The 9612-nt window shown below is 41.7% G+C and overlaps 1 protein-coding gene across 1 annotated transcript in view; it reads left to right on the plus strand.

Annotated features, from left to right (window-relative positions):
* The first annotated feature begins 2580 nt into the window (after positions 1-2580).
* METAP1 (methionyl aminopeptidase 1) overlaps positions 2581-9612 on the plus strand; it is a 77813-nt gene continuing 70781 nt past the window's right edge. The window contains exon 1 of the mRNA XM_012641068.1: positions 2581-2729. Coding sequence (XP_012496522.1) covers positions 2581-2729 — 149 coding nt within the window. The remainder of the gene's footprint in view (positions 2730-9612) is intronic.

Raw genomic sequence — 9612 nt, forward strand, 5'->3', positions numbered from 1 at the left:
TTCCTTCCAGTATCTGGCTACAGCTCTCCAACTAAGAACAAGAACTGCCCTGTTCCTGAGGCCCTATAATCTGAAACTGAATAAATTTTAAGGCATGATCAAGTGTTTTAAACCTTTTGGAATCTCTGATAGGCTTCCCCAGTATCAAAGTTCTAAATTTAGGCAAGAAGAAGATCTCAAGAAGAAGAAGATGTCTCGCCTAATGTAAAGGCCATAACAAAAGTTCACTGGACCACCCAATGCCATGACAGAGACGTTCAGACTGCAGACCAGGAAGAGAAGTTGACAGTTTCATATTGTAGATGGTTTTCCCCAAGACTATGGAACAGAACTCCCCACCATAATGAGACTCTTACCTCTCTTAATTTTTTCTTTTCATATGCCTACATTTTTTCTTTGACAGGATAATGGTGTAATTGAAATTTCACAATTAGTAGCTACTGCATATAATTTGACAGAACCTGACCTAAGAAATCCTTTAGTCCACCTAATGAGTAACTTTGGCAATATCCTCAACATAATTTTTTGTTTAAATTGTACCAATGCTCTTTGTTTTTATGCAGTTAGCTCTCTCTGCTTTAATTCAACCCAGACATGGAATGCTAAATCATAGGATACTACCTACTAGCTAAACAGAGAGATGTATGTGACATCACTCAATACTACATACTGTATCTGGATAAATTCCTCTGGGGAAGTTGAGACCCAAAAACACAAAATAAGAAAACAGACCACATGTTTACAACAGGCTTTACCCATTTTCCCATGGTCATTTGATTTATTCAATTGGTTGCCTTTACGCCTACCTTCATGGCTTTAAAAAAATATGCAAACTTGGATTATCAAATTACTATAAATTTTACTTTGTATTTTCCTTTTTAAACTTTGTAACTGTTGCGTGTCAAATTTCTACGTAAATACAACTCCTAACAGAATAATACTGGCCCAGCTCTTTGAGATGACAGATAACAGCTCCAGAACAGACAAAATTGAACTTAACAATAGCCTGGAAGTCACTCCTTCCAAACCTTCCTTGTTGCTCAATTGTGACTAAAGGATTTTGACACTGACTCTGACTTCTTGTCAACAATTACTCCCTCTGACATGAGACCAGACCAACAATCCAGGACAGGTCCACCCTGGCACTGAGAGAAAATCAAACCTAACTACAGGATGATTGATTAGCTTTCAGAGAAAGGTTTTTTTTCTGGGCGAGGGGGACAGAGTCTTATTCTGTTGCCCTGGCTGGAGTGCAGTGGCATCATCATAGCTAACTGCAACCCCAAACTCCTGGGCTCAAGTGATCCTCCTGCCTCAACCTCCCAAGTAGCTGGGACTACAGGTGCACATCACCATGCTCAGCTAATTTTTTCTATTTTTGGTAGAGATGGAGTCTCACTCTTGCTCAGGCTGGTCTCAAACTCCTCAGCTCAAGTGATCCTCCCGCCTCAGCCTCCCAGAGTGCTAGGGTTACAAGCGTGAGCCACCACGCCCAGCCAGCTTTCCTGTTGAAGAATTTTTAAATTTTTGGTAGATGAATCAGCCCAGACACAAAAAATTTTTTAAAAACCAAAATAACAAGAAATACAATTTTAAAAAATTAAGATTTTTTTCTGTGATTCATTTTATCAGTCCGATTTTTTAATGAATTCCAGGTTCATTTTATACTAGGAAGCTTTATCCTACTCTAACAGTGTGTTGTTTTAAAGAAATCTCTTCTTCATGTGGTTTTATGTTTTTATATTTTGAGCTTAAATCTTTGGATTATTTAGAATTTTTGTTTTTGGTATAATGTGTTAGATAAGAATCTAACTTTATTTTTTTCTGAACTATTATCCAATTGTACCATGATCTTATCTTTCTCTTAGTTTGTATATTTATTTATTACTGTAGACTTTTTCCCATAGTTCGTCTCTGAGCAGTTATATCAAAATCTGGTTTTTACCCAAAAAATATTGTCGGTGAATTCTCCTTGACTGCCCACTCTTTCTTTACCTGGGAACTGTAAACTGTCCCATGTTAGAGATAGGTACATTCTCTTATTCATAATAACTATACCACACTGTGACATGCAATATGTATGAATCTAGCTTCTGCAACCAGAATGCTTAGTTCTGTCAGTTGCTTGCTAGCTGTGTGGCCTTTGGGTTTTTAACTTTTCTGAGCTCAGTTTCCTTATTTGTAAAATGAGACTATTGTTAGGATTACATAAGTTAAAGCTTGTAAGACGTGTTTTTTTTTGAGACAGAGTCTTGCTCTGTTGCCCAGGCTAGAGTGCAGTGGCATTAGCCTAGCTCACAGCAACCTCAGACTCCTGGGCTCAAGCAATCCTCCTTCCTCAGCCTCCCGAGTAGCTCGGACTACAGGCACGTGCCACCACACCTTGCTAATTTTTTCTATTTTTAGTAGAGACGAGGGTCTCACTCTTGCTCAGGCCGGTCTCGAACTCCTCAGCTCAAGCGATCCTCCCACCTCCTCGGCCTCTCAGAGTAGTAGGATTACACGTGTGAGCCACTGCGCCCAGCCAGAAAGGTTTTATTTTCTTCTGAACGTTTCCACAAGGAACACAACAGCACAGGGATGACGCTAAGTGGCGACGGACAGCAGCAAGCCCGTGGGAAGCTCCTCAGAGTGGCGACAGCTGAGCGCTGGCAGCCAGAGCAAGCGCCTGTACCTGCAGGCAAGACGCAGAAGCAGGAGCAGAAAAGCACGCACAAGATGAGCTGCAGGTGAGACTCTCAGTCCAAGTCCTGCCTTGCAGGTACCTGTGTCCCAGATCTGTAGTAGAGACCAGGGACAGGCCCACGGGACACGACATGGGGCACCAGGGAATGTCTGTTTACACTGTCCACTTATGCAGTGGAATGAATCATTCTGTAAGAAAAAGAGTCTCCAAAAGACTGAGTCGAAATCTTCTATTAAGATCGTGTTCATGTGATGAGCAGACCTGTGATATGTCTGCTGGTAATATTTTTTGTCTTTTTTGGTTTGGTTTTTGGTTTTCTCTAGCCCCTTTGTGGTTTGGCATCTCTCACCTCTGCTTTTTGCCTTGCCCGTCAGCACTGTCTCCTGCCACGAGGATGTCCCCCAAACGTCAGAATTCTCTTACTTCGTGTTCACATCTCCTGGGCACATTTTTCTCTTCGGCATGCATAACATTTTCTATCTTGAAAATTTCTTAAACTTTAGTCTTTGGCTTATGTAAAACAAGTTAATGATAGATAATGTTGAAAGTTCAAAATCCTTTAACTGTTTTTTTACTTACAATGAAAAGTATTCCTATAGAAGTTAAAGGCATCATAATAATAATCGCTTACGCCTTACTACATGTCAGGCAATATTGTAAAGATATACATGTGAATCTCACCTAATCGCCACCACAATCCTATGAGATAAGGCGCTGTTATTATCCCCACTTTCAGAGGAGGAAACTGAGGCAGAGATGTTAAGTGTAATGTACAGGTTCACACTGCTAACACACAGAGTCAGAGCACGAACCAACGTGTCTGCTTCTGGGCTGTGCTCCTAGCCACTTTCCCCATGCTGCTTCTAGAACACCAGCTTAAATGTTAATATTTAAGAGACACGTTCTTTCTTTTATACATGTCAATCATTCATTTGCTCCTTGTCTTATCGTATCATTTGGAATACATTCTATGAGAAAAATGCTCTTCTGAGAATGGCATAGACATTAAAAAGCAAATAACAAACAGGTATTCCAGAAACTGAAGGAATATGTAAATTCAGTACAAAATAAAACAGTTTAATCAATTATATTAGTGATATAATCAGATTTGAAGTTAACTTTCCCTTATTTCATAATAAATTGTTCTTGAATTCCCAATAAATACTTTTGATATTTCTCAACAAAACATGTTCAAAACTTCCCTTTTCCCATTTAATTTGGATAAATAATTTGCTCTAAGCAAATCTAATTTAGTCACTTTCCACAGGTGATCCTGACAGATTCATTCTTTATTTTCTTTGTTCCTGGGAAATACTGACAGCTTTCTAAATTATTCTTCTGAATTTCAATGACTTATTATTTGTGAAATAATTTCCGCACAGTTTCTGGAAACTGGCAAGTGTATAATGAATTACGCATATTAGACTAAGCAGTTGGCTCCAACACATAGAAGGGGCATTTGTTTTGCTCATCACTGCAATATTTTTTGTCACTGTGTTATCACTTGCTAATGTCTGCAGGGGCACCTCGGTTCTCCTTTGGTGATGTAAACAGCGTATGTATTTGTGCAGCTTTACTGAAGATCTTCAAATCTGCCAGGTAGACATGGGAAAGAACAACATAGAAAACAATATCTCAGCAGAGCAGAGAATCCCAATTTGAAGTTAGCAAGCAGGGATGTCTGGCAAACCGGTAGTGTGGGCCCAGTAGGAGCCATTTGCATGAGGACAAAATTCCCTCCTGGCAGAAATCACCTTACAGAAGACCAAATTGGAAACAGTGAAGTTAGTTTGTAAGAGAGCCTTCCTAGGAGGAGAATGGCACTCTGCGGTCACCCTGGTGGCTGTCATTCAGCTCTTTCTCATTTAGAGTCCCCCGAGTGGGCATCTATCTGGGACCTACGGAGAGTGTGGGCTATAAGTAAACATCGAAAGTGCTGTTTGACTCAAAGCTGTAAACCACTGACCCCATGGCTTTGGATTCCTCCTTGCAGAATTGAATTCAAGAGGAAGAGAAGCATCCCTCCTTCAGGGTCTTTGTTGTGGTGCTTGGTGAGAGATGGAATTGAAGAGAAACTGGCAGGCAGAGCAGTGGCTGAGACAGTAGGAACTGCCACACCTGGCAGAGCAGAGACAGAAGCTGGGATCAGTCCTGGCGACGTCTGTAGGGAACTTTCGAGAGGCCTCCCTGAACATCAGCAGAACCCCGCATAAATTACCAGGCCAACAGAGCAGGACCAGATCCTCCAGGGAAACATAGCGCTGCTGGAAGAACTACAGCTCCAGTGAGCTAACGTGGTGCCTGGTGGGTGGTTGCTGACTCAGAGTGTTTTTGTGAACATGTATAAGACACTCACTGACAATGCCTAAAATGCCTCCAGAAACTGAGACTTCGGAAGGGGACTGAAGTCCTGCCTTATGCAGGTGATGCCATGAGCCAGGACTAGTTATTGCACTTAGCGTGACCTTATTTGCATCCACAATCTAGCACAAGCTGGGCAAATGGGTATGTAAAATAATACAGAGATCAGAAGTCGTCATTAGAAACTGTATTTAGGGGGCCACTTGGGAACTTGCATCATAATAATTTAGATACAAATAGAAAGTGTAATCTCATTTGGTGGTCACAGGTTACAGTGTTGTATAAGTTCTTACTTAAGACTAAATAACCCAGACTTTGGAAGATGTACCAGTTTGGACTTGGTCATGGGAGTCATAGGGCCAAACCACGTCTGTGTGAGTTGGAGTAGGATTTTATCCCCAAAGGGAAAGGATATATTTATACTACTCCAAGAGCAATAGTTGCCCTATTTACTGGACTTTTAACGGCAATACTGAGCAAGCTAAGCCTTAACATAGCTGTCTGCTCACAGCCCCTTCTAGGAGGTTCTTCCCTGTAGTCCTCTTCTAGAGCATTACTTCTGCCTGCAGTTCTCTTCTTGTGTAAAATGCCCCTGTCACCTCAGCCACGATTAACATGAACAAGGGCAGTTATCTGATCCAAGAAGAGCCAACTCATCATTCAGTCAATAACCTATGAGTTGACTTATCATGAAATCTCTGTCCAGTGGGGATAATTGTGGCTAATTAGACTGATGAATATCCTCTTTATTTCGAAGGTGTTCAACTAGTAGTGAAGGCGAAAACTGAAAGACAAAGATTGAGGAAAGGTAATTGGTAGAAGCCGACAAGCAGAGAAAGACAAGAAGAAAGAAACTAAAATACATACCATGATGCTGAGCAAAACAGAGGGTCAGCTTAGTGGTGGTATCCAGAGCAAGACAATCAGACACAGAATAGTTGAGTCTCCATTGTGGTGGGGCACACTGTGGAGTCATTGGAAGCTGACGCAGTTACTAGACCTGTAGGACACCATGGAGGAACGTCCAATTCACAAGTCATGTCTGTCTCCTTGAGTCCTCATAGCTTGAGTAGGTCTCCACTCCTATAACCTACCAAACTCTAGATGAATTGTATCAGTTTCTAAAAAATCAATATCAGTTTGACTGATATCAATCAATCAATATCAATTGCTGCAATGAATTATATCATCTTTAAAAGAATCAATATCAGTTTTAATAAGTAGGAGAACACTTGTTTACAAGGCATTAGTAATAAAGTTAGTAAAATGAGACTGAATCACAATTCAAAATTTAAGAAACATAAACTAGTAAATATTCTAACTCTGTGGGTACCAAGCATGAAATTTGAATCTGAGCTTTGAAGCGTCTAAGACAAAAAGAAAACAAATGAGAATGAAAGATATTTAAAAATATTTAAATTTTATATTCCTCTATTTTTCCCTTTCCTTTCTTCTCATATAAGTAGGTAGTAGGGTCTGTGCTTTCTTCCCGCAAGGTATAGGCTGTAGTAAGGAGGGCCATTGAAGTTGCTTGGAAAACTGTCTGGCTTTTATTTTAAAAGGCTAAGCCTCAGTAGAGGAGAGATTATAGGTAGAGATAAAACGACTTGTAAAAGTTGAAGTGAAACAACCGCGCAGTTTAGAAAAAAATACTGTGCAGGCTCAGTGAGGGCCAGAGGAAGCTGGGTTTTGGACTGGGGACCCAGATCGTGCTTTTGGGTGGTATTGCCAGGGAGGGAGCGAGGAAGACCCCAGAAAGGAATGGCTGCAGGGCGCATGGGACCCTGAGCATGGCACTCTCAACCTTGGCAAAAAACGTCTGTGCCGCAGACCTGGTGGGAGGCGCTGCTGGACCCAAAGGGACGACGCAGACAGAGCATGGCCAGGGCTACGAAGAGAGGACCAATGACCAGTGGCCCTTTCTGTGACTTCCCTGATGCCCTGGCCCTGTATAAGATTGCAGAGCCATCAACAACCCTGGAAAGATTGGGATCAAGCTTAAAGAATGAATGAAGTTGAATTTCCATATGCGTGGTAGAATCGGGGGACAGAGGTGCCCAGAATCAGGAAGTATCTTGATGTAGAAGGTTTTTTTATACATCTGTATCTGAGAACAGTGATTTCCATCCACTGTACTTGCATTATCAGAAAAAAGAACGAGACTCACTTCTGAGTTTCCAATGAATCACAGTGACTGCAATGACAGGCTCTTTCAGATCCCGTGCCAAAATGACATGCTAGCGAGTCATAAGTAATGGGGCTTTAAAGTGAAGAAGACAAAGGTCTGACTTACAGCCGGTCTCCCCTTCCCCACTGGAATGAATCTGGAAGATCACGTGGGATGTTACCAGTTCCTGCCATTGTGCTGTGTGCATCCCGACTGCGGTCCTATACCATTCTGGTGACTCAGCCACTCTCTGAAGCTGCTGTCCCTGCTACCGAGCGATGAACTGACTTCTCTCCATTGTCTTCCTTAGCTCGTGCCATTCATGGTTTCTGACTACTCTTGGCTTTTATTGTCCCATGGCCTCTGATCGTTGCCCTTTCTCTGGGTGTTGGTTGGCTTTATTCTTTTCATTTTTTGAATTCTACTCCCACAATAATCTGCTGACTTACTGTGTGAGTGTTACACATTCAGCTTTGCAAGAGAGAATATTGATCCATTCATCCAATCCGAATCATCTGCTTAGACTTGTCCAAGCTGCAGCTGGGGGCTACTGGTTCTCAAGCCTTTCTGAGTCTACTTCACGAGGAGTTGTAATTGTGGCAGACTCTACGAAAAGAAGAATAGCTAAGAATTAGAGAGTGCTAACCAGGGGCCAGGTATTGTTCCAAATGCTTTACAGTTATGCTGTTCAGCCTTTCAAATAATATTCCCACTTTACAGATGAGGAAACCAAGGTGGTTAGAATTAACCAGAATTTCCAGGGTCCCACAGCAAGTAAGCAGCGGAGCCAGGACTCTAGCCAGACATTCTGGCTTTTAACCACTGCCTGTCCAGTTCAACTTAATTTAAAGAAACTTTTATTGGAGTTGCTGTGTGTAGCAGGGTTTGGCGGCTAGCTGACCACCAGAGATTCCAATTCTGTGCTCGCAGTATAGAGTTGCGACTGGGAAGCAGCTACCAAGCCAAGGACCATAAGTTTTCCAGTCCCTTAAAATCTAAGGGACTAGAAATCTGGTCCTAGCCAACGTGAAAAGAATTGATGTGCTTCACGTCCAGGTCAAGGAAAGTAAGGGTCCGTTGTGCCTTCCTCATGCTCTCTTCCCCTTCCATGGAAACCTTGGAATCCACCTGTTTCAGATGGCAGTTCCATAAAATGAAAAGTGCCTGCTTCCCTGAATGACCAATTGGAGAAGAATTGCCCAGAACAGCTGCCTAATCAGGAACATCTACTAGATTTTGCATGAGGAAGAAAGAAAATTTAAGGCATTGAAATTTGGGGGCTGTTTGTTATGGCAGTTAGCTTACCCTGACAAATACACACTGTAAAGCCCCATTTCTTATATAATACTAATATTTGTAAATTTGTTGATAAATATGTGGTTGAGATGCCCTAGGCATATAAATGTTTTGGACGCCTATACTTAGTAAAATGTCCTAAACAACTTTGACAACGTCTCTGGGAAAAAAATATTGTGCATCTTTACTCATCTTTACTAAAGATTAATACATTATAACAGTCATCGACTCTTCTACTCTGCATGTGTGGCCATATATGGAAATATTGCTCAATGCTAGAAAGATGTTGGAGCATCTTTCCCAGAATCTTCGGGAATTATATGAATAATCAAGAGTCTCCATTGGGAAATCCTGTGAACTGCTTCCACATTTCCTGGAGCTAGATTCTGAAAGATCTAGAATAGCATATTTCCCAACGCTATGGGCTAAATTTTGTCCTCCCTCCAAATTCATATGTTGAAGTCCTAACCTCCAGCAACCTCAGAATGTGGCTATTCTAGGAGAAAGGGACTATAAAGAGGCAATTAAGGTAAAACAAGATCATATGAGTGGGCCCTAAACCAATCTGAGTGCTTTCCTTATCACAAGAGATTAAGGCACAGACAACTCAGACTGAGGTATGACCACGTGAGGATACAGTAAGAAGATGGCTCTCTGCAATCCAAGGAGAGAGGCCTCAAAAGACATCAGACCTGCTGACCCCTTGATCTCGGACTTCTAGCCTCCGGAACTGTGAGAAAATAAACTTCTATTGTTTAAACCACCCGGTTTGTGGTAGTTTTGTTGTAACAGCCCTAGAGAACCCATACACCCCAAAAAGGCTCTCTGTCCCTCAGCATCAACGTTCTGCATCTTCAGCTCTCCTGTTACCACAGACAAACCCTTGCACAGCGTAGACAGGACTCTTTATATCTAAGCTGACTTGTAAATATGGTGAACACAAACATTTTTTGTTGTACTGATTCCATGAGCAAGAGCTCCCTACTTGTATCCTACGAAATCCCTTTATACTAATTATTAGTAGCTGCTCCTTTATGTTCTGAGTTGAGACAGATAATCTAACTCTTTATTAAGTCAGGGACATCCCCACTAAGCTGTTGAT

This window comes from Propithecus coquereli, unplaced genomic scaffold (assembly GCF_000956105.1).
Source record: "Propithecus coquereli isolate 6110/MARCELLA unplaced genomic scaffold, Pcoq_1.0 Scaffold161, whole genome shotgun sequence".
NCBI classification, from domain to species: Eukaryota; Metazoa; Chordata; class Mammalia; order Primates; family Indriidae; genus Propithecus; species Propithecus coquereli.